Source organism: Corapipo altera, unplaced genomic scaffold (assembly GCF_003945725.1).
Source record: "Corapipo altera isolate COAL_440 unplaced genomic scaffold, ASM394572v1 71, whole genome shotgun sequence".
Taxonomy (NCBI): domain Eukaryota; kingdom Metazoa; phylum Chordata; class Aves; order Passeriformes; family Pipridae; genus Corapipo; species Corapipo altera.
In genome coordinates, this window is record NW_020884916.1 from 2,187,391 (window position 1) to 2,212,963 (window position 25,573).

At 52.7% G+C, this 25,573-nt stretch overlaps 1 protein-coding gene across 3 annotated transcripts in view; it reads right to left on the reverse strand.

Moving 5' to 3' along the window:
* Positions 1 to 25,573, reverse strand: part of NECTIN1 (nectin cell adhesion molecule 1) — a 97,054-nt gene that overhangs the window by 22,813 nt on the left and 48,668 nt on the right. The window contains exon 6 of one of the 3 annotated variants that reach the window (XM_027655535.1): positions 10,670 to 17,467. The exons of the other annotated variants lie outside the window; for them this stretch is intronic. Within the exon in view, the coding sequence (XP_027511336.1) occupies positions 16,926 to 17,467 (542 nt within the window). The 3' untranslated portion in view covers positions 10,670 to 16,925. Of the gene's footprint in view, positions 1 to 10,669; positions 17,468 to 25,573 lie in introns of those variants that run through there. 3 annotated transcript variants of the gene reach the window in all.

A 25,573-nucleotide genomic window follows, 5' to 3' on the forward strand; every position in this document is an offset into this window, starting at 1 on the left:
CCATCTGATTGCTGATGCCCCAACCTGCCCCCCCCAGGTAAATCTGGAAGCTGGGTCAGTCTCTGGGATGTTTTACTGCAGTGAAGCCAATACTTCTGAGTGAAGCCAATTTGCTCAAGGAGATCTGCACACTCTCCTCCTGTCTTTGCCCCCTCCTAAATTCAACCTGATCCCTCATTGCTTCACAGAAAACCAGCACAGCAACACACAACACCTCTGATAAACGTTTTGCTCCAAGACCTGCCTGCATCCATAACCAGCTCCAAAGCAGGGATCCCTTTCCATTTATCACCTCCCCACACAGAGCAAATCCCCACCTATTCCGTGGCCGGCTGGCCCAGGCACTCAGCCCCGTGCTGCCTTGTTCACAGACACGTTGCAAATCCACGGGAAGGGACTGGGATCCTTCTCTCCTCTGCTGGCAGCTCTGAAGCCCCTCCAGCAGCCAGCCCTGCTGGAGTTAGTGCTGCCTTGGTGCTCCCCTGCCTGCACGTGTAAAACACCCCGTGCCAGAGCAATGCCAGCCCAAAGCAAGCCTGTCCCTGCCCTGGATTGTCACCCTGACCCACTGCAAGGAGTCAGCACTTGCCGGACTCTTTTCTTCCTGCTGAGCAAGACAATGAGCTCAGACGATGCATATTTATAATACACCCCACCTGACACATTCCAGGGAGCCTGAGACAAGTTCACAGAGAGCTAAATTAAACCGAGCTGAAAAGCTTGGCAGAACAAATAGATCCCCGGTTCGGTTTTAAAGACAAGAGCAGGATTGGCTAATTTGAGAAAGAGCAGGATTGGCTAATTTGAGACACGCTCCAGTGGAACACACACACACCCCCGGGCACAAGCTGGTTCCCCAGGCTCGTGATTCCCTGCCTTTGCAAAGGGTTAATGGGATGCTGCTCCCAGGAGAGCCAGAGCCAGAGCTGGTGGAACTGATAGGCCAAAGGGGAGGATGAACAGCAAGGCCCTGGGGATTTGAAAGGGATCTGAAGTCTGAGGGAGCAGAGGATTCTCTGGTGGCAGTTCCCTTTGCTGGGTATATCAAGTGAATCCCTTCCAGGGACAGTGAAGCATCCAGAGGATAAAAGGGATTAAGAAGGGAAGGACACTGCTGGAGAAGCTGTGCCAGGGGCACAGGACCTTCAGTGTGTGAGGTTGAAGTGCCCTCCTGCCTCTTCAGCAGCAGCATTTCCTGGGTCTAAAATCTTCACAGCCTTTGGTCCTGGCCTGGAGAGCAGAAGGGGAGCACAGCACCTCACTCTGCTCCCACCTAAGTCCCCTCAGACCTTGCTCCAGCTCAGATCCTTCTGGAGGTGGCCAGGCTGCAAGAACCTGGAAGTGCAAGAACTGTGGAAGTGCTTCCCAGCGAGGTGACCCTGCCCTGTGCAAACACAAACCCAGGAGGTGATCCTGCCCTGTGCAAACACAAACCCATGTTCCGTGGTCGGTTTGGGGATTGCAGCACCACTTAACCCCCTCCAGGATCCAGTCCCAGCTCTGTTACCAAGTGCTGCTCATGTGGTGAGAGAAAGAGAGGACCTCAGCACAGGGGGGAGCAGTGATTTGGTCAGCTAAGGTGGCTGGCAGGGGTTTCTGAGCAGGAGGAGTGTCTGGGCTTCACTTGGGGACAAAAGCATCCCAAGAGCAGAGCTGAAGGAGCAGATCTCCTTATCCCTGCCTCCCAGAGACTCCTCCAGCTACAGAGATTTCTCTGGACCTGCTTGCTTCTGGTTTTGTGCCACCCCAGGAGTTGGAGGTGCAGCTGTTGCCCACAGAATTGGTGTGCAACAAGCTGATAATTACACACCCAAGAAGGACACTGATTATTTATTTCAGAGTTGCCCGAGCCTGGGTGCTTGGTGGTGTCCCACAAACCCAGCACACCCACTGGACTTCTCATGCCACTATTTACACACAGGAAATCAGAGTTAGTAACAGGTACAGCCCCTCTGTTAGGATTAGTTAGTCATTTCCACGCAAATTCCATAACCCCACCTAACTTCTACTCATGATCTTTACCTGGGCAGGGTCTTTTTTAGTATTATGATTATATAAAGGATACATTAATATTTTTTAGTGTTATAATGAGCATAGTTCAGCTGTAGGACACACGGACCTTGAGTCTTTTGCCAAGTTGGCAATGTATACATAGACATACATCAACATCTTGATTTAATACTTCCTTCCCTAATAGTTCCAGGAGGTCCTTGAGTAAGGGATGCTCACTGCCCTCTGTTCTACTGACACACAACAACATCTTCATTTGCTCTATCCTTAAAACTTGTTAGTTCCCAGATGTCCTTGACTAAGGCATGCTGGCTGCTGCCTGTTCCACTGATTAGGTCTCCTTTCTTGGTGATTAGGCTTGAAAGTATACGAAGATTTTACACCAGAGAACATCCTGACTTAAAACAATCTTGACATATTCCACATTTTGCAACACAGCCAGCTAAAGGTTAAACACCAAAATGAAGGCAGAGCTTCTCTTCTGCCTCTGTGCCCTGATATAAGTCAGATGGAATTTTTAGAGCCTGTCACAGCTTCTCCCTGTCAGGGTGTTTGTTGATGTAACTCTCACTTACACAATCAGCCACCACACAGGCGAGTGCCAAGGCATGGCTTCGATCCTGGCACTGTCTCCTTTCCCTGGAAATCCCCCCCTCAGCACAGGCTGGGGCCACAGGGCCCCCCCAAATGGGGTGCTCACCTCCCACAGGGGCTGCTGCATCTCCCTGCAGCAAAGGGGTGCTGGGAGGGTCCTGCTTACATTGTGTGTTTGATGGGGCCAAAAGCCAGTGTCCCCAAGGGTGGTTCAACAAACAAATGCCTCTGACCTCTCTGCCTTGTCCTTTCTCCCCTCCCAGGAGTGGGTATCCCTCTCAGCTGCTGAGCCCTTCTGTGAGTGACCTGATATGTCCTCTCTCTAATTCCTGTCCTCTGAAAACCAGAGCTGGGTATCCCCTGGGTCATTCCCAGCGTGGGTATCCCACTGTTCTGGTTCCAATCACCACATCCTCTGAAGATGCCTGACCACTCTGCTCTCCTCTGTAATTTTTCCAGTGCCAGCTGGCACTCAGGGGCTGTGCAAACCACTGGCCTGTCTCTGATGAGGTTTTGGGAGAGCCTGGCAGTGTGGTGTGCGGGTCCACCCCTCCCTGGGGTGCCTGCTTTGAAGTGGACACAGGGATGTGCTTGATATTAGTGGAGATTTCACAGACATTCCAGCAAAGGCAACTGCTTTGCCATTCACCAAGGGCAGGGACCAGCCTCCTCCCTCTGCCCTCCTGCAGGAAGCAGCAGCCACAGCCATCCTTGGTGAAACAGCATCTGCTTAAGCAGCTACTGGCTGCAAAGGCATGTCTGGAATGTGGCTTTAGCCCCTGGTGACCTCCCCTTGCTGTGCTTCCAGTGGCCACTACCCAGGATGGGGTTTGGATGCAGCAGTGGGAGCAGGGTGTTAACCCCATGGGGTCCAGCAGAGAGGAGGCTCCTGCAGAGGAGCTGTTGAGGTGGGAACTCCACTAAAGGTACCTCTTACTGGGCTGGTTTTTCTTCTCTGTGCCACTCTAGTAAAAGATGGGGCAAACATGACCTCGTTGCCTCTAACCCACCTGTCCAAACCCAGCCCAAACCTCACCTGGCCTCTCTCCACCCCACTTGGCCAACCCCACAGACACCCCCTGCCTTCCTGCAACCTGCAGCTCAGTGCAGCAGGATGGACAGTGCCCCAGCCTGGTTTTGGGGGAGAAGACGAGCCCTGGAGAAGAAGGGGAGTGTTATCTGACATTTCCTCAGCCTCCCAGCCCTTAATTTTAGTTCTGCTTCATTTCCTTGCAGCTCGGCAGAGTAATGAACAATCAAATCCCTTTAGTAATTTATTTCTTCTGCTGTACAGTTTCAAGGAGGTGATGACACTTGAAATTGCCTCTCCTGGAGGGATGAAGGGGCCAGATCCCAAACCCTGTTACACCACAGTGTGTCTCTCAATCTCAGCAGCCTGCTGGAGCTGCCCAGAGCACAGTGTGGTCCCAAATCCATGTTTAGCCAGAGATACAGCCTTGCTCCCTTGATGAGTCCATTAAGGTCATGCTATTACAAGCAGCCACCAGATGAATTCTGTCAGATAGAAGGTACAGGAACTCAGACAGCTCAGACTCTCATCATTTGCGTTAATAGAGTTAATTTGCTCAACGATCTCCAGCAGCTCTCCTGGGAACATCTCACTCTGCCTGGGCTGTGCTCTGGGTTGTTTTTGTCTCCTGCTGCCTTTGGGGTGCTCACAGCACTGGGCAGTGTGTCCTGGCTGTCTCCAAAGGATGAGCTCCCCTCCCGTTTGCATCCATGCCCAGGAACACGGGATGAGCCCGGCAGGGTGAGGAGGAATTGCTCTGCCCCTCTGTCACCCCAAAGTGCCTCAATGGTTGTGCAGAGGGAAAGGTGGGCAGGGCTGCAGTTCTCCTCTGCAGTTCTCCACAGAGCAGGGAGGGCTCTGTGCCTCTTCACACCCCCCTTCCCTTCTCTCCTCTCCCACAGCTTCCCAAACACCCCTGAGACCTGCTGCAGGCTGGCCAAAAGGATGACTTCAGCCTCCTGGAAAAGGGAGGGTCCTGCCAGATGTGTGAGAAGGAAGCTGTTGGATGCTCCTGTGGCTCTGACCAACAGGAGCTGTTGGATGCTCCTGTGCTCCTGGTGCTGCTGCCCCTCACACCCCCCTTCCTGAGGGGCAGTGCTGAGGGTCACATCTGCTTCTCCCAAGCCAGGACTGTCCCTGTGCCTGCCCTGGCTGAGGAGGTGCAGAAAATCCCTGGCTGCCCCTGATCTCCAGGACAGGGACATGATGCAAAGGCAACTCAGACTTCACATTCCTGACCCTTTTCCTGATTTCTCCCTCCCCTTCATGGCACTGAAAGACTTCTAGCACACCTTCTCTCCTAACTTCCTAAAGGATGTAACCCCCAGTATTAAGCCAGGTAACCTCACCCAGCAGGGTGTTTGTCAGCCTGCACACAGGGAGCTTCCCCCAGCTCCAGTATGGATCAAATGGAAAAGCTGGAAAGAGAGCCATCAGTCAGTAGGACACAGAAGCTGTGAAGGTCACAGGCTATTGATACAAAAGCCAGGCTCACCCTGGGGAGCACAACAGGAATAAACAAAATCCCTGCAGTGCTCCAGAGGCACTTCAGCAGATGGGTATGGTCAAGAGGCCTGTAATGACTCAGAAAAGGCAGAAGGTTTGAATAACTATTCATGATCCGTCTCTGGAGACCAACACACATTTGTTTGTGGCTTCTGAGATGACAAAACAATTTCCTCATGTTTGAGGATGACAAGAGTGAGGATCTTGCTGGACACCATCTCCTTGGATACTCCACTTACTGTAAGCAAACAGAGAGGTTGAAAGACTTAGATGACAAGACTCCAAACTCAGAGCTGTTGGTTTTTACTATTTGTTAAAATAGTTCAGTTCTAGAAGGTTAAATTCTAGCAGAATGGAAGAGGACACAGAGAAAGACTTGAATCCTGCAGGGTGATTTCCTGGCAGCAAAGAGAAAGCAAACACAGGCCCCAGTTAATAAAGAATTAAAAGGAGGGAACATAATCAATGCCAGTCTGGAAGGTTCATGGGAAATGGGTCTTGTCAGTCAAACACAATGTCATTTTTTGCCTACTAAACCAGTCATCTCATCAAATAAGTGTAGAGATGGGATAGAAAATAGATTTAGAATGGCTGACTGACAGGTCTCAGGGGTTGTCAAGAGGGAGTTGAACGGAGAGTCCCAGAGGCTGCCAGAGCTGATCAGTCCCAAGGTCACACTGGAAGCCAGGACAAGCCTTCCCCAGCTCTAAATCTCTCTCTCCCCACCCTAATCCCCTGCTGGGTGTCAGCCCTTTTGGCTCAGAGGGGAGGTGACCCCTCTCTGACACAGGGAGGATGGTGGCACTTGAGGGAAGAGCATCCTGGGGAGGGGAGAGGGGTCCCAAAGGCTCTGTGGGGGGTGCAGAGCTGCCTGTGCACATCCCTCCAGTCAGGGCCAGGCTCCACACGTCCTCCTCCTCATCTCCCCCTGTTCTGTTGCTCAGGTAACACTTTCAAGGCAGGTCCTCCAAGCAAAATTTTAGGTCAGCTATAATTGGGAAACCTCACGTGGAGCCATAAAACATCAGTTAATATGCTGGAACTATCTAGTTAAATGCCAATTATAAAACCCCATAAGCTCCTCAACTCAAATATATTAATAACATAATTAAACATTTATTGCTTATGCAAATTAAAAGTTAAGTTAATCGGACGGCAACGAAAACCCCGGGAAGTGACCATTTAAATAACTAATTTCTATTTAATTGTGATTCCTCCCTGTTACAAAGCTCCCCCCCCCCCCATGCCATCATTCCTGGAGTGTTTACTTGAGCCATTCCAACTTGGCATTCCCACTCTGGCATCCATTCATCACTCCAGACAGCTGCAGCATTCATCCCAACAGCTGGCAGCAGCTGCACAGGGTGCCCCTCTTCTGCACACTGGGGGAATTATTGGGCCTTGGGGTGAGTGTTCTGTGCTGGGATCAACCCCTTGGCTGGACAGAGCTGCCAGTAGTCCATTAGTATTGTAAGGTGGCCACTGGAAGGGCTGGGAGCTCCAGGACAGTGGGATGAGGTTGGGAGGTGGGGAATGCGAGCAAAGCCGCATGGATGGGGTGTCCCCCCCTCCATCCCTCCCTTCCTCCAAGCCACAGGCAATCAGTTCGACCTGACAGGTGTGGAGCTGGCAGTTTTCTTTTCCAAACTGAGAGGTAAACAGGCTGCTGGCAGGAGTTTGGGAGGAACAGAGGGATAGAGGAGAGATGGAAACATTCCTGCAGCCTCTCTCCGTGGGGTGGCTCGTGGGCAGGCACAGGGAGGGAAGGGTTGGCTTTGCAAAGCCCCAAGTGCAGCTGGGACTCAGGTGTGAGGGTAGGAAAGGGACTGATGAAGAGGAGAAACCCCCTCCTCTCACAGCTCCTCAAAGGGATCCCTCTGATCCCTAAAGATCTGATCCCTGTTCACCCCCGGAGCTCCCTGGCAAACCCCAGCACGGTGTTTTCTGCAGAAAGAGCATTTAGTCCCTCTTTGCATGAAACCATTTTCTTCCCCAAACTCCAAACCCTTCAGACAAAAAAAAAACAACCCTGCCTGTTTCCTGCCAGGACCTGGGTTTGGTCCAGCAGTTGTGAAATCTGCAGGGGAGGGAGTGTCCCTAACTCACCTTGAGCTGGGCTTAGTCAGACGAGGCCACCTCACCTCAGCTGCTGAGGGTGAGTGAGCAGCTCCGATGGCAGGTATCCATAAATCACTGCCTTTCAATAATTCAGCCCCTGGAGGGTGATACAACATTTTTAACCTACATTTCAGGTGAAAATGTAAGCACAGCCATGCCTGACTCCCGGATTGCTGCTCGCTAGAATGTAAAATTTCAGCAGTGCAACACACATCCATTTTTAATTTTTCTTTTTTTTTTGGGTTTTTTTTTTTTTACAGGCTGATCCTTGTTCTGCAAACACTGTCTAAGAGCCAGTCTGCATCCAGACACGTCTGGGGAGGCTGTGAAATGCCTTTGGAGGAGGAGGAGGAGGAGGAGGAGTGAACCAGCCCCCAGCACTGAGGGCATGTGAGGCTCAACAGCACTTCTCGGTGTCACAGGTCCCCCAGCTGGAATACATTTGCATAAAGCAATTTCCTCTAACAAATATGTTCATACAAATCAAACCCAAGATTGCAAATAATTTGAAACCACGAAAAAAAGAAAAAAAAAACCAAACAACAAACCCTAATCAAACATATTTTGCTGCAAGTAATTCACCAGCACTGGAAGTTTTTCTCAGTCCAATTTATCCAGCGGTAGCTCGAGGAGATTTAATGGGGGGTGTGACCTTGTGTGCTCTGGCTTGAACTCGAGCAGGGCTTGCCTCTCACCTCACAAGGAATTTGGGATTGAAGGTCATATATTTCTGAACTGACCTGTTTCCAGTGCCCCTGAGCCCCCACCCCCTCACAGCCAGCCTGGTTTAACATCTCCCAATTAAACTGACTTTTCCTCTGTCTGCTGGAGCTTTTTGGCTCTGGCACTTCCAGTTCTGAGCCTGCCACGCATGTGGATCCCTGGGACATCCATCTGGTTTGGCTGTCATGCAAGGCACTAATCCCAGGTGTCTGTGCCCAGGGATATTGGGCAAGTTACCTGGAAATCCCCTGATTACACTGGGCTTTGTCTCACTCTCACTCCCCACAAATCCTTCTCAGGCCACATTCATCTGAATGGGCAGAAATAATAACTCCATTGTAGTCAGAAAAGTTGGATGTGCTTGCACCAGATGGGGAGCTGGCTCTGTACCTCCACCATGGACATTCCAGCCCTAAACTCTGCTTACACCTCCCAGCTCCAGGGAGGGAAATCCCACCATGTTCACTCTGGTCTGGACCCTCTGCTGCTGGACCACGCTCAGCACTGGGCACACAGCAAACACAACCCCCTGTTTCATCTCCTCCTGCCCTGTTCCAGCTCCTCCCCTGACTCTCAGCTGATCCTCAGGGCTCTGAAGTCACTTTTGGGGCCAGCAGTGCTCGCCTGCAGAGATGTGGCTTGGAGAAGGGATCCAAGCCACGCTGCCATTTCTCCATGGGCCACATGCACTGCTGGCATTCCCCCCACTCCAACGTGTTTCTGGTTTGTTCCAGAGAAACACAATACTTGGGGGCACTACATGGGACTCTGTTCCTGCTGTGTTCAGCCCTCTGCAACCTGAGCTGCTGAGAAGAGGCCCCGTGCAATGGGTTTTATCCATCATCGCTCAACTCTAAGACACGGTCTGGGAAATCAGCGCAGCATTTCCCAAGGGCTCATCCCAGCAGGACCACGGGCAAAGACAGCCCCTCTTATCCTTCTTCCCATCTTAGACCCGGTTCCCCAGTGCTCCTTTTGTTTCTCTCCCACCCCCAAACTTGGCTGGAGTGGCTGAGCCAGCTGCTGGGATCTGGTTCTGTGGGACGGTGCCCCTCAGCATTGCTGCCGTGGTCGGCCTGAAAGGCTGAGCTGAAGCAAAGCTCCACTTCCAACATTTTGCCTGGCTAAGGTGAGCTGGCAGATGGGAAAATGAGAGGGGTAAAATATGTGGACAGAAGGATACAGCCCAAACAGCAGTCATGACTCCCTTGGACAGGTTGAAGCCTCGCAACAGGAGTGTCCCTGCCTTTCCCTCCCGTTGCACCTGAGGAAAGCATTCCCAAGACTCTCTTTCACCCCTTCCAAAGGGAGGTGCCCAGCACACTCCTTTCTCAGCAGCAGGACTGAGAACTGGCTCCAACAGCAGCACAGGGTTTGGAGGAGCCTCCTGCCAGGCAGCAGCACACAGGGCATCGATCACCATCCTCCTGCCAGGCAGCACACGGGGCACTGATCACCAGCCTGGAATCAGCCTCCTGCTGCTCTGGCACAGCCTCCACTCCTGCTGACAGGGAACGAACAATCTGCACCAACCCACTCCTTCCCAGCCTGATCCTGAACACTTCCCTCTCCATCCAGCTCATGGAGACCAGTTCAAGTTCAAATTCAGGCCGGTGCCTTTCTGCCTTTCTCTCTGTTGATGGATCAGGTCTGGTTCAGATCTCCAGCACGTCACCCACATGCTGAAGTTGGGTGCAAAAATTCCTTTCCCAGGGAATATTCTGCTCTCCAGGCCAGAGCCATGGAGCAGTGTGTGTTGGTATCAGAGCAGGGACAGCACGCACGCTCCCTCTGATCTCCTGCTCTCCTCGTCTCTCCCTCCCTTGCAGAAGCCTGGCCTTGATCTTTGGGAACAAGGCTTCCTTTGTAGCATCTCTTCACAGCCAGGAAGCTGGGGAGGAAAGGAGAAAGGCAAACTGTTCTTGCCCGTGCAGAGATGAGTGATGGAGACACAGAGATGCCTGATCTCCCCTCCCAGCAGACCCTCAGCACCCCTACAGTATTTAGAGGAGTTTGATGCCCCATTTTAGAGGGGTTTGATGCCCCATTTCCATGGCAGGCAAGTGTTGAACTACAGGAACACCCTCCTGTGTCAGAGCAAAGGCTGGCCTACCCCTGTATCCTGCCCTGACCACAGCTAATTCCACGTGCCTGGAGAAAATATAAGTTAAGCTAGTGTGTATTGACATTTTGCCAATAGCCTGTCCCATCTGCCACAGCCAACAGCGACTTCAGAACTTCCTCAGCTACAGGCAGTGTCCTCATCTTTAACACCTTTAATGGATTTTTTTCTTCTCTTTGTTTTTCTAGCTCTATTTTTTTTTTTAGCTCAGGTAAACTTTTGGCACCAGCCCAGGGATTTCACTGTTTACACCAACAGGCTCCCACTGTTTACACCAGACAAAGGCTCCCACCTCCTTTTGTCTGTCTCCAATCTGCTGCCCAAGAATTCCATACAATATGGCAGTGGCAAAGCCAGTCATTCCCTGCCCACCTCCTCCAGCCCACTGAGCCTTCAGCCTTCACCTGCAAGCAACTCCCAAATTCCAAAATACTGCATATCCTGGGATATTTGCAGCCTAGGCCAGTGGAAAACAGGTACTGCTGTGACTCTCCTTCCAGCTCCCAGCCACGGGGTGCAAAACGACGCAGTCCCAGATGCACCAAAAATGAAGAGAACATCTCTGGTTTTTTTTTTTTCTTTTAAAATTCTTTATTTATAAAAAAGTACATTTTTTTTTTCCACAGCTGAGCCACTATTGGTTTTTATACAAGTAAAAGGAAGGGTGATGCAACACCCCACCCACACAAATTATAACCATGAAAATGTCCCCCCCCCAAATCCCTCCAGGACTCCAAACGAACAAATTACAAAGGATGGAAAACTGGACCAAAAAAAAAAAAAATACAACAAACAAACAAACAAAAATCATAAAAGTCCATTACATTATTATTATTTTTTATTTTTATTTTGTACAAAAGCACTTACAACACAGATTACAAAAAAAAAAAAAAAAAGTGGGGTTGGGGTTGTTTGTCTGTCTGCAGTCTTTATTCCACAATGATAATTACAGCAAGAGGATGAAGAAAAAGAGAGATAAAATCACTGGAGCTAAGGAATCATGGTTGGTTTTTTTTTAAAAAAAAGAAAGGCAAAAGAAAAGAAAATCCAGATCCTCAGCATGAGTCCCTCCACCAGTACCAGCTTCTGCCAGTGGAGGATCTGACCCCATATGCTCCTTACATTCACCCCCAGGTAAACTGCATATGGAAAGTCACACTGGTCCAAAACACAAAGTTTTGAGACCCAAACTCACCCTCCTCTCTAAGGCTTGGGTTTCCTCCCCTTGCTGGTGGGTTGAATCCCCCCTTCACCCCCCTCTGCCCTCGGTCCCCCCCACCCCTGTGGCCCCTGGGGAGAGGTTGGTGAGTTTTGGGAGTGATGGTGGGGCCATGGTGGGACCTGAGAGTTTCCCACCCTTGCCCTGCCTCTCCCAGGGTGCAGCTCCAGCTGCTGGCACATCTCAGCAGATACCAGGGGGTGGCAAGGGGGGTGACTAAAGAACAGGCATCAGTGCACACCAGGCTGGCAGTGCCCCCTCTCCCCATCGGGGTCCACTGCCCACAGCCTGGGCAGACCCAAAACTTCAGTGCTACGACAGCAGAGGTTGTGAACTCGGAAAAACGGGAAAGTGGATTTTAACCTGCTGGCAAAAGGCTCCAACCCGTCTCACTGCTTCCCTTCCCAGAACAAACTGGGCCTGGGATACCCTCGTTGCCACAGTGGGAAACCTCTGAGCCTGCAGGAATGACACACCTGACTCCCTCACAGAGCTGGGCAGGGGGGGTTTCCCCTCCACCTAAGGATTGGTGCCCAAAACTCCCAAAAATCCGTGTGCATGTGTGTGTGTGTGTGCTCGTGCATGGGAAAGGAAAACAGCAAAGCAGAGCAGCAGCCCCTGTTCTAATCACATTCCCTTCTCTAATTGCTTGAAGATCAATCTTTGGAATCTCTCTCTCTCTCTCTAACCCTCTGTGATTTCTGCAGAACAGTTGTTGTTTCTTTTTGACTCAACATCAGGAAAATGGCTCCCTTTGTCCCTCATGTCTTTGCAATCAATTTGGTGTAACCACTTCAGTTTGTTGATTTATTTCATGAAGAAATCCTCAGGTTGTTTCTTTTTTTAATTTATTTTTTTTTTCCCCCTGGTTGAATGAAAATAACTTAACAGGGGGAAAAAAACCCTGGTAATTAAATAAGGGAAAATAACATCACCAGGGTGAATTGCAATGAATAATCCTAGAGATAAGCCCCAGCAGGAAAACAGCTGGGGTGTCTTTATACATAAACCACAGGCTCATTTTGGGTTGTGACACAGATGGGTTTGCTTGTACAGCTCCCTGAAAACACATAGGGAAGAAACTGGAGGATCAGCCCAAATTCATCCGTGTTTTGGGTCACGGGACCCACAGGGCTCAGCCTGAGCTCCCCCTCAGCCTGCTCAGCTTCCACACACACCCAGCTCAGTCCTGAGGTCCCTCAGGCTTTGCCCCACGCTGCCACCCTGGATCAGGGCTTGGGAAGGGAAAAAGCACCACATTGATATGTCTCTTCACTGGCAAGAGCCCAGCACGGGGATCCCAAAAACGATCCCTTCCAATGGATGGGGCAGCCAGCCATGGCTCTGAGGCACTGACACCCAGCCCAGAGCAGGGGGAAGGCATTTCCCAGGCACAAAAGCCAGCCCAGGTACCACTAATGGGACACACCAGTTCAGGACTGGTGTGAAATGGGACAGTTCCTGGAGAGCAGCAGCTCCCTAGCACCGGGGAGGAGAGGCAGCCAGCACAGGGCTGGGCACTGAGAGCATGGGGACAGCTTCCCTCTCCTAACTGGAAGCTTCCACTTGCTCTTTTCCCAGGTCCCACGGGGACTTTTTATGCCTCCTTAGCACCTCTGATGAAAGGGGGGTGGAGAAGCCAGGGGGTTTTCACCTGAGGCAGCCTGAGGGTCCCAGAGGGGTCACCCAGCCTGGGAGCTGTGAACCCCCAGCCTGACACAATCTGCCCACTGCAGAAACTGGGGCACAAAGGGACAAGTGACCCCGTCCCCTGAGGAAAGAACAGACTGCCCCTCTGACCCCCTCACAGCCCAGGCACCAGGAGGCCCCCAGGGCCAGCAGGCAGGTTGTCCCTGCAAGGTGAGCACTGCAGGGTCTCCAGCACCTTCCCTGCCCTGCAGAACCCCCCAGGAAGGTGTTGTTCAATCTGGCAGCTCTCCTGAGCTCCCCCTCTCATTCAGGTAGAGACAGGTACCCCCTTCTTCCTGGTGATGCTGGAAAACCTGATCTAATTACCTTCAAGGGCTCCCTCAGAGCAATTTAACCCAGAGAAGACAGTGATGCTATTACAGGACCAAAACAGATCTCAGATGGAACATCAATCTGATTTTCCACCCCCACACTTCTTTTTCCTTCTACCTTTTTTTTATGGATTAATGGCTAATCACTTGGCTAATTGCCACCCCAAGAGCCTCTTGGCCATTTAGCTGACCTTGCAGGGGACAGCAGGAAGCAAATCACAGCACAGAGGTGGCATTTCTCCATGGCTGCAGGGATAACTGCACCAAGGGAGCAATGCTGGAGGGCCCAAGGATGAGAGGAATGCACTCCTGAACCTTGAACTTGCAGGGCACCTCACTGCTGGGCCAGGCAACGCTGCCTAGGGATCTTCCACTCCAGGTTTGTTCAGGTTCTGGATGAAAAACAACCATTTGACCCCTTTTCTGACCCACTGTGACAAGGTAAGTGGCTGAGCTAAGTCCTATATTTGTGCTGGTGCACTATTGGGGAGGAAAAAAATGTGCTGCAGCAGGAAGGGAATGAGCTTGGAAATCCCACATTGCTCCACTATCTCCTTTCCTTTCCCTGGGTTTTTGGAGCCCCGTTCAGTGAACCATGTGGACAGTGTGTGAATAGGCAGCAAATAAGCCATGTCAAAAAATGACACCTCCAAATGCAAAGGAATAACTCCCCAAAGCAGATTGCTCAGGACTCCCTGTTCATAATTCCTGAAAGCCAGACCTTAACTTGGGAATATTCCCATTGTCCTGTTCTCTCCCAGGCCCTTCTGCTCTGTCTGCCAGGCTTTGTGCCTTTGCTCTTTAGGGCACAGCTTCCCTGTGGGGTCAGTGCAGTGGGAATTTGCCAGCTCAGAGCAGTGGCCCCTGCCTGTGACTAATGAAGAACACGAAGAATCACTGCTGGACCCTGCAGATTTCATAAAAGGTTCTTTTCTTCCAAACCCATCCCCTCACAGAGTGTGCCTGTGCTGGGGGAAATCTGCAGAGGAGGGTCTGTGCCACTGACTGCACTCTGGGGATGGACCACCCAGAGTTTGGTGGTGGGGACACTGTCACAATCCTGGTCAGAGCCTGGTTGTGAAATTCAGACCTAAAGGATTATTCACTTGAGAGAAGGACTTTGCTGGGAATTCCAGGCTCTGCAGCACACCCCGTGTTGCTCTGGGGTGAGCTGTGGCTGGGGTACAACCCTCAGCTGTGCTGCCCTGCCCTGCTCCAGATTACAGATTCCTTGGGGGAATTAAAGCCCTGTACATGCTGCTATCCCAAGGCACTGGAGGGAAGCCATTCCCACTCCTAACCACCAGCCCCTACTAGTCATCAGAGATATGTTAAGAGATTTTATTTCCTTTACTGGGGGGTTTCTTGCTAGCAGGGTGCTCCTGGGGGCAGTGGACGGACCCAGGAAGGTTTTAGTCTCATTTTTTAAGCTTCAGCCTGAGAGACCTCAAGGGAATCTCTGTCTGCCCTGCCTTCCAGAGGACATAAAGCAGCCTTCCTGTGGCATGTGGCTGTTCAGCCAGAAGCCAGGAAGCCTGAGGGGCTGGCAGGAACAGCAGGAAGATTGCAGCCCAACAATTGGATTTCCCACTCCCCTTCCCCACTAACGCAATCAGAGCAAGGGACAAACTGTGGATGGCTCAGGCTGAGCTTCGTGTGGCCTGGACCAAGCACCACATGGTGAAGGGGAGCACTGGAAGCTGCCTGGATCAGAGATCTGACCTTGACTCATCTGTGTGGGTCTGCCCCTCCACCCTCCCTTTTGTAGCAGGATAAACCACTGGATGCTATGGAACAAAACCCAGCGGGTAAGGCAGGAGGAGAATTAGTCCTGCTATTTTTAGATGTGCATGATAATACAGCTCAGAAAACTGGGGATTTCTTTTCAAACAAAAGATTTATTTATACATCAAATTAAAAAAAAAAAAAAATTAACCCACAAGAAGAAAAATAAGCCCCAACCCAGTGAATCTAATTTTGGAGATGGTCGGTGTGAGACAGGGGGCCCTGAAGTCTGGAATCCCATTTATCCACAGAGCAGAGATAGCAGCAATCCAAACCTCCCCATCACAACACAGTGGCTCAAGGGAAGGAGGACGAGATCAATACCCCAGGCTCAATCACTCCTACCCTGTCTACCAAGCCTGTGCTTAGAAGAGGGATGTGATATTGAAGAAGTGGCAATCAATGCCAACTATGTGGTACAGCCAAGGCTGAGGTTGTTGCTAGGAGAGAGAGAGAGAGAGGGAGAGAGAGATGGAGAGAGAAAGAAGAAGCACCCCCATGCTCTGACCAGAATAATAAAAAAAAAAAGTGTAAACACATGACAATTAAGTCTTAGTGGTATAACCAAAGCCAGGGGCTGATCCTGCCCTGCCAGGGTGTGCAGAGCTGAAGGCAGTGAGTGTGTGGAAGCGAAGTGTTCTTGGTTGGTCCCTTCCCCAGTCGGTGTGTGCCCGACTTGTGCCCCCAGTGAACTGCTCTGTGGCTGGTACTGACAACAACAACAGCAACAAGAACAAAAAGAGCCAGCATTTCTCTGAGCCATCACAGGGGGAAAAATGTCAGCAATAAATACTCCTCTTCTTTCTTTTAAAAGAACACTCAGACAAAGACAGAAAATGAAAAGCCAGGAAATAATAAATTGTGGAGGGAAAATGGCAGTTTTGTTTCCCTGCTCTGCTATCAGCCCATGCACCTGGGGTTTGGTCTAGGGCTTTTTTCCCCCCTTTCTCCTCATTTTCCTTTTATTGAGTCATTAAAAACTGGGTGTGGATCTCTCCAGGTGTGCAGCAGGCAATGGTCATGTCACCCAGACCCCACTGAAGAAAAAAACCCAAGCGATTAGGGGGAAAAACCAAATCTCTTCACCTGATAAAATGGCACCTATGTTTCCATTGCCATAAAGTTTCCTGGCCTCTGTCCTACGGACAGCCCCCGCCTCCCAAGGTTAAAAACAAACAAACAAGACAACATACAAACAAATTCCAGTGTTTCAGGGGTGTGGGAGCGGGAGGAGGAACCCTCGGGGAGGGGAGTGGGGCTGATGGGCACTCTGAGACATGAAGACACAAAACAGAGTGTAATATACAGGCTGGGCAACAGTCGTTAAAGCAAAGAGTAACACCTAAGCCACCGACCAATACAAACACCACAGAAGGGGACGAAAAGTCGTCGAGAGATTAAAAAGCAGAAAAAAAAAAAAAAGAAAAAAAAAAAAAAAAAAAAAAAAAAAAAGCGAGAGAAGAAAGAAAATAATTACCCCACCCCCCCCCCCCCCTTAATCCCCCCCCCCCCCCCCCCAAAAAAAACCGATCTGTAAGCAAAGCTGCCCCTCCTTTCCCTGCCCCAGCCCTTCCTTGCCAGTGCTGGAAGTGTCCAAAAGTCTGTGCTGGGGCTGGCCGGGGGGGCGAGCGTGTGTGTGTGAGTTTGTGTGCAGGGGGGAGCGCGGGTGTGCAAGCTCCGAGGGGTGCAGGGGAGCAGGAGGGCATCACTCGTGTGTGTGTGTGTGTGTGTGTGTGTGTGTGTGTGTGGTGTGTGTGGTGTGTGGTGTGTGTGTTGGTGTAGCAGTGCCGTGCCAGGCTACACGTACCACTCCTTTTTGGAAATAAAAGACCCGTCGTTCTGCGACACCATGTTCTCGGCCATGTCGAGCTGCTCGGGGTCGTACTGGAAGCCGAGTGTCCTTTCGTCGTAGGGCTCAGGGTGGGCCTCCCCCTCGTCTACGGTGAAGTAAGGCCTCTTGGCGTCCTCCTCGTACACTTTGGGGCCGCCCAGCTTGCGCTCGCCGCCCGCCTCCTCGTCCTCGTCCTCGTAGGTGCTGCCGCCCAACGGGCCCGGCTTCTTCTCGTCGTCCGAGTCGTCGGGGTACTGCAGGTTCTGGGCCATGGGGGGGTGGTGCTGTGGGATGCCGGCCTTGCTGTAGCCGTTGCCGTACACGTGCTTCTTTGTGCTGTAGTCACCCTTGAAGGTGTGACGCCGGCGCCGGAGTACCACAAAGAGCACCACGGCCACCAGCAGGACCAGCGAGACGCCGCCCACTATGCCCCCAATCACCGGTGTGGGGATGTTCGGCTGCACCATGGATTTGTGATCATCGATTGGAGACGGGGTGTAGGGGAATTCTGGGTAGGAAAAGACAGATGGAAGGGGGAACAGTGTCAAACCATGCGGAAACGCGCCCCTCCCTCCATGCTTTCATTGCCAGTTTTGGGGGGGGGGGGGGGTGAGGGGGTGGGAAGATGAGGGTAAGGAACAGGGAAGGGAAAAACTAGGGAAAAGGGAATAGGGGCGTCTTCACAGGGGTCAGCTCTGCCTTAGCAGGGGAGCGCAGCGTGCCGTGCCAAGCTGGCCAAGCCTCATGCAGGAGCCCCGGGGGCTGGAAGCAGTGTGTCTGTCCCTCCCCACCCCACCTGGTCTCTCCGGACGTGCTCAGATCCCACCAGCCCAGTGTCTTGAGTCCGGACGCTTTCCGCTTTACCGGGTGACATTTTTCCAGTTCCGGTTGCCCAGAGCGCACTGGCAGCCCCCAGAGTGCTCCTGGTGGGGAGCTACACCCACATCCCAGTCCAGTGGTGGGCACCGAGATGCCACAACTGCTCCTGGAGGTGCCACACTGGACCTGCCAGCTTGGCATCCCCCTCCTGGCATCCCAGCCCGGACCACAACCAGTTCAGTCCAGAGCAGGAGGCACCAGCACCTTGTGATCTCCCACCTGCACACCCACAAGTGCTGTGTGGCTGCTCAGAGTCCTGTTGGCTCCTGACCCCGTGTGCTGACCCTGGTGACTGTTCTCTGCAGCACAGGGACACAGACCTCCCACTGCTTCTTTGTCTTCCATGGCCAGCCCAGTGCCACTACTCATGCTAATCTCGTTCCTACAGTTACCCTGACCCATTTAAAAAAAAATAAATAACTCAGAAGAGAAAGAGAAAAAGAGATGAGAGAGCAGCTCTCTTCCCTTTCATGCAGTTCAACACCTACACTTTGGCACAGATAAAGTTTGATCCAGGACTTGAATCAACTTCCTGATGCTCCCCGGGCACAGTTACAGCCCCTGGCCAAACTCAGCTTTCACACAGTGCCTGTTGAACACCCGTGTCCACGAGGCATTAAGCACCACATGGTTGTCTCAGTCCCTCACCTGCCTCTGAATTTAGACAGCAGGCGCCTGGTTAATGCCCCGTGGCAGCCTTGCCCTTGCACACCAGGCTCAGACCTCTCCCACTGCTTTTCCCACCCCAAGGCCTGTCTGCCAGCCCTGCTCTGAGCTGCAAACCTTTGGTGCTGCTCCAGAGCCTCCTGGCCCTCACTTTTTACCCCAGCAGCCAAGGAGAGGGGCAGGGTGAGCAGCAATCTCAACGTGCCCTCCCAGAGAGCAGCCAGGATGGGGAGATGGGGAAGGAGGGGCTCAAAGGAGCAGATTCCAAAGGGATATGAGGCAGTGTCTGCCTCCTACCCCTCTTCACGTCCCTGCTGGCAGGGAGTGGGGTTCTGCAGCACAGCTTAGCCCAGCAGCTGAGCAAGAGGGGAGAAAAGAGCTTCCCCCCAACAGAGGCAGTTCCTGAAACAGCTGCAGATTTTGGACAAGGGCACTGAGTTTGAGCAATTGCTGGCCTGATCCATAAATGGGGCTTTTTTTTTGTGCCTGAAAGCTGATTTATTCCTGCCTTTCTTGAGACGCCAACCCGACAACAGTATCTTGGTCCCTGCAGTGCTGCCTTGCCTCGAGCAAAGCCTCATGAGGCTGAACCCACACAGAGAGCAGCCCACTGGGCAGAGTGGGCTGGGGACAGGCAGATGGGGGGGTCCCTGCTGCAGCCACAATGAGGAGCAAGATGCTGTGCAGGCAGGAGCCAGCATTTTTCCAAAGACAGCCTTTGGAGCAGCAGCAAGGGCATGTCTTTCAGCACAGGGAGCTGGGGCTGGGTTCTGGAAAGCCAAAACCACATGTTGCATCAACAGAAGGCTTGTCACAGCCAGCTGGTTAATACAAAACCTCTCTGCAGGGACAGCAGGAAAAGTCACGTCCATCCCCTCATGGTCTTGGCTGCTGAGGGCTCGTCCTCAACCACACTGTTCCTTCTCCCCCTGCCCAAGCCACTTCCCAGGGCTGCTCCTTGCCCTCACAGTCTCTGCAACCCTGTGGTGCCCGATTCCCAAAACTGTGCACAAAGCAGGGACCACCTGGAGGCTGAGTGGGAGCAGGGAAAGACCGGCAAGCAGCTCAGTCCCCAGGGGCTCTCTGTTTTATTTTCCCACAGCTCCGATCCGAAGCCTCTTCGCGCCCTGCTGTTCCCTACAGCAAGGCTGATGTTGTGCGTGGGACCACGGGCCCCAAAATCCACCCTGAGAAGACCTAGACATGGTGTGTAGTGTCCCTCTGCCTCCCTGCTCTGGAACACAGATCTGAGAGGGGCAGTCTGTGCCTGATTCCTGAAGGAGCTTGGCCCATTTTTCCCTTAAAAGCCTCATTAGCAGTCCAGGTTGGACGCGCGAAGCGAAAAGGGGGAGAGAGGGATGTTTTTCTACCTTTTCTTACAGATATTTATTTTTTCCTGCCCTTTGTGCTGCCCACCCCTGAGACAGCACCCGCCCACGTGCCACCCCCCTGGCACTGCCAACGCCGTGGACACGAGCATGAGCCACCGTGTTGGCTTTCACACGTCGCTGGGGGAAGGAACTATTTTCTGCTCCCGTCCCATCCCCATCCTCCTCACAGTGGCCCAGTTCCCATGCCAGAGAAAACAAACCCGAACTGTGGGAAGAGAAGGGAGAGGAAGGACGGGGAAGATCACAAGCCAGCAGCCGAAATCATCCCTTCCTTAGGCACGGTTTGCTCCCAGCGCATCCCTCCGGACCGGACACATGGGGGGCTCTGGGGGTGCCATGGGGAAGGTGGGTGACCCCGGGGTGAGGGGATGGGCAGAACCGAGGGGTCAGTGGTCCAAGGAGGAGGGGTACTGGCCACTCCAAAGCCCGGCACTGCCACTGGATGGCGGCACAGACCGGCGCTGGCTCCGCAGCAGGGTGGGCACTGCCGGTGACCCTCACCCTGCTCCAACAGCGAGGGCGGGATGAGCCGGGAAGGGAGGAGTGTTCCCTGGGAAGGGAGCAGCATTCCCCAGGCAGGGCTATGCCTCTGCCATGCAACAAGGTGCCTTGGTGCCAAGGCAGGTGGTGAGCAGGGAGCAGTGTGTCAGCTGTGCTTTAGTCCCTGTCACGGTGTCCCCATCCAGCTCCCGGGTTAATTAATGACTGGGACAGGTCTGGCTCACAGTGGGCACCTCTCCACATGCAGCCACTGCTCCAGCCCCCACAGAGGGGGACTCACCCCTCTGCCCACTCGGTTTCGTGTCTGGGGTGCAAAGAGAGCAGCGCTGCAGCCTGGGCAAGAGAGAGGGGGCAAGTGTGGGAAAAGGAACCCTCTTTTTGTGTCCAAGGGGGGCGTGAAATTTCTGGAAACTGGTGCGATGCCTGAGCACGATTGGGGGCCCCCATGTGAAAAATCCATTAGGAAGAGCCTGGAGAGAATTAAAGCCACTGTGAAAAGCGGCCTGGAGAAACAGGAGACAGCAGAGCAGAGGGAGGGGGAACAAGCCAGGCTTTAATGCCAGCATAAAAAGCCTCCCCCCCCCCCCTCGCCCCCCCCCAGCCCTCATAAAAAGAGGGAGTGCTGTATGAATAGGAATTAAAGCAGCAACACTATCTGCCCGTGCCCGGCTCTGCCAGCTGTTGCATTCAGCCCAGCTTCCTGTCCCCGTGCCAGGAGCTGGACCTCTGGGACAGCAGCTGGGAACGCCGGGGGGTCACGCTGGGCTCCGCTCTGGCACCTGGCCGAGCCCACAGGTCCTCTTTGATCCCTCCATCCCCGGCTCCAGGCACCTCCTGCCCTCCCCCTGCAGCACCCCCGGGCACAGCAGAGCAGCCACTGCAGGGACAAACCCTCCCCAGCATTGGAGCGGCCTCGAAAATAAAGACTTTTTAAAAATCACGTCTCTCTTCTCATGGCTGGCTTCCAATAAAAATGAGGCGCATGCAAATCATCCCACCTGCCCATCAATCCCACATCTAATGCCTTTTGAACCTGCTGGCCGATTTCAGTGCTATCTGACAGAAGGAGAATGAACCAAAATTAGCCCTCTCATAAAGCTCTTGGTGAGAGCTGGAGAGGGATCCTTGGTAGAGGTGGGAGCTAAACCTCATTAGACATCAGAGAACCCAGAAGGGACAAGAGGCTGCTCCCAAAGGGCAGGATGGGCCCAGATCAGAAAAAGTATATTTTTAGACACCAAGTAATTCTTCTGTGATATGCAGATCCACGGGAAACCAGCTTTCAAAAGCTCTTCTGCTCATCACACTGCTTGGATATTTTAAAAGATTCTACTTCCTGTGGACGTTTCTTCTTGAAGGCACATTTCCATCCTTCTGCCTTCAATCGTAAAGACCAAGGAGAAACCCAGCACCAGCCAAAGTTCTCCCTGCAGCCATGGGCACTGAGGAAAATGTCAAACTCCATGAGAAATCACCTTCTGGACATGTGTCAGCCCAAGCTGCTCCTTGCGTGAAGCCCTTCCAGAGGAAGGCTCTGGATTTCCTTCTACCTTGCAAAACCAAACACTCGCTGCAACAGAGGAGGAACCTGAATTCCAACGGATCCATGGGGCTTCCCAGTTCCCAGCTGGCCTCAGCAAACACAACAATGACTATGTGGGTGTTGTTTTTAAGAGGCAGATTGCTGATGGCAAACTTCCCCTGCCCGGAAGAGTCCACGCCAAATTATCCCAGGACTTTGCCCCCCTGCTGTGTACACGAGTGAAGATAAGGAGATACCTCTGGACCCACCTCAGCCTGGAATTTGAGAAGCCCATAGCACTGCTGCCCTTTTGCCTTCCCCTTTGCACCTCTGCATGCCCACCTCCAGCTCCAAGGGCTCCTGCCTTTCCTCTCCCTTCCAGGGGTTCCTCGAACAGATGGAGGGAGAGGAGGCGGTTGGGGGGGTGGAAAAACTACTGGCAACTAATCCAGAAGTTCAGCAGCTGCCACTGGCATTTCAGAGTGTGACGGCTTCCAGGCCAGATGCCAAACGTGTCTTAGGTTCTAATCTCTCTGTCAGGTCACCTATCACTTGTCAATCAAGCCCTGCTCCTGCTGGCACAGATGCCACCAGACAGGATGCAGCAGCAGACACTCCGGAAGATTAGCATCAGACAGACACCCCCCAGGCTTGTTCCTCTGCAGCCCCCCCAGGCCATACATCCTCCCACACTTAAAGCTGCCTGGCTGGTGGTGAGGCTTTGGGAGCACCTGCTTCAGGCTTGGGATTTAGGACTTCCCAGAAAGGGCTTTCCCTGTGTGCTCTTGAGCCTCAGCAAAGCCCTGCTGCTGCTGCATGGCAGAGGGTTCCAGCCAGCCCAGGGGCTGTTTGCAGTGACCTTGCTGGGACGAGATCACTGCTGGTGTGTAAATAACTCCCTGCTTTCCTTCCCCCCAGCCTGTAGTACATCCAAGGCCAGGGCTGGCACAGCCTCTCCATGCTCCCCCAGCTCTCCTCTGAAGGTCCATGAGGAGAAGGGGTGGTTTAACATCTCTCTCCTTGTGCTGAAGCCAGTACAGAAGTGGGTGAATGTCCCCTGCACACACACACACACACAAATATGTATGTACAAACATGCACAGGGGCTGGACATGCTCTGCTGCACACAGAAAAGCACATGTTCATAAATACATGCACACACACACATGCAAATGCACTGGTGTTCCAATCCTGCACATACATGTGACTGTGCAGCAGGGCACCCCTGTGCAGGCAGCTCTGGGAAGCCCATTTCCACAGCCAGGATGAGGATCAGGGTCACACAGGTGTGTATGTCCATGGCCAGGATTCCCCTGGGGTCACACAGGTGTGTATGTCCATGATTGGGATACAAATGGGGGTCACACAGGTGTGTATGTCCATGATCAGGATACAAATGGGGGTCACAACTGTGTATGTCCATGGCCAGGATTCTATTGGGGTCACACACGTGTGTGTCCGTGGCCAGGATGCACACAGGGGTCACACAGCTGTGTGTGTCCATGGCCAAGATACAAATTAGGGTCACAGAGGTGTGTTTGGCCCCGACCAGCCCCTTTTGCAGGACCCCCACACCCCACACACGGGCGGTCTCCAACCACAGCCTTTTATTATGTCACCCACCCGCCTGCAATAAATAGTTACATGTCACACTACATGGCTTGGCTGCGCCTGACAAAGGTCCTGCAAGGCAGGGGAAGCTATTATAGGAACAGATTGCTGGAATAAAATATTAAATTTCCACTTATCAATCTCTTTAATGCGCTATAACTCTCATAGAAGCATTCAGCCTTCTCCCTCTGAACAAGTCTCCTTCCCCATCAGGGGCCAGAACCAGCCCTGCCCTCCTCCTCCCTGGGGCCTGGAGGAAGGATTTTGGGTGGCAGGAGGGGGGAGACAGGGAGGCAGAAGGGGGAAAAGCTGCTGCAGGGTTTTTTTCAGCCTTCTGTGTTGTTTTTTTTCTCCCAAGGCTGGCTGCTCACTAGATTGAACTCCATTTATTGCATGCAGCTCTTGAAAGAGGTTTCGTGGTCCACTGACAATCCCTAAATTGCCTGCAAGACCCAAACAAATGTACCTGTAATAGCTGAGCGAGGAGGGCTGAGCCCTCCCCAGCACTGGCCTAATCGGTCCTCAGGGAGAGCTGGATAAACATATTCAGATCCCATGAATTATTAAAGGCTTTTTTTTTTTTTTTTTTTTATGTGGTGGAGGCCTGGCCTACTGGGTTGGCTGCTAATCCCTCCTGTCAGGGCAGCCATGGGTGTGCCCTTCATTCCCTCTCATTTAATCTCAACCCCACAATTCAGAGCTTTGGGGACAAACTGAGATTACAGGCAGGCAGACACCAACCCAAACCCCAAAATCCTGCCAGTCCTCGCTTCCTTTGCCAGCTCTGTGCTGATGGAGCGTGAGAACGACGCTCTACCAGTCCTCTGGAAAACCACCAGGAAGGGAGACACTTCCAAAAGCCAGAGGGGGAACCCACAGCCCCTCGTGCCCAGAGGAGCCCTTGTGCCTGTGCAGGTGAGTTGGTGCAGCCCACCCGGGCTGCAATGCTGCTGTGGTGCTGAGACACATCCCAAACTGCCAGGTGGCAGCAGGAAATGTGAAGAGAAGGCTGTGTGTGGTGTTTGGGAACACGTGTCCTGACACCACAGGTGATACAGGGTGGCTGGACAGACGGAATGACAGCGAGGAATGGACGTACAGGCTGTGCAGGAACGGAAAGTGAGACGTGGTGCAGAGAGCCTGTTACTCTCAAAGTCTTCTGAACTATTCCACCTCCTTCTCTGTGACTGGGGGCTGAGTTTGGAGGCTTTTGCCCTCTGCTCACTGTTCCAAACGTGCCGCAGTGTTCGAGTTGCTGCGTGGGATGGATTTCTGTTGCCGAAGGGAGTCGGCTCAGTTTGTACCAGGCACTGCCTGCACTGTCCCAGGAATGCTGTGCCTTTGGTGGCAACTCCCATGGCATGGCCAGCAGCTGATTTTGGCCATGACCTTCCCCTGGCTTCAGGCAGTTGGGAGGGTTGGGCACCAAGAGCTTTGTTATTCCACCGCCTTTAGCTGTGGAAACAGCCCCCAGAGAAAAGCTTGTACCAGGAACAACTCAGCAGGCAAGGATCCAGGACAGGAGGTGTGAATTAAAGGCCTGCTACAGTGATAATGATCATAAATAAATACCGGGTAATTAGCATCTAATTAGCACATCCCATCCATTGACCTCCAAGCACTTGGATAGAGGAAGATTAGCCTGGTTTTACCCATGTTACAGAGAGGGGAACTGAGGTGGTGAGGGTGCCAAACACAGAGTTATTGCTCATTTTAGCTGCCCTGGGCTCATATTTATGGTTGCTCAGCCCTTACCACCATAGAAAGCAGGTGGAAGGGGCTGGGGATCAGCCCCCCTGAGAACTCCATTCCATCACACTCAGGTTAAACAACTCCCCAAGCCCTGGGGTGGCTCCCAGGGGTGCCTGCTGGTAGAACAGCAGGAAGGACTAACAACCCCAGGAACCTGTCCTGTATTTCCCTGGGAAGCCCCCAGTGCCCCCTCCAGCTCACAGGCCCCTGGGCTGCCCGGGGTGTTTGCAGCCCACACCTCACTGCAGTGAGGTACTCCCAGCTCTCCTGAGACCCACAGCTGAGCACTGCC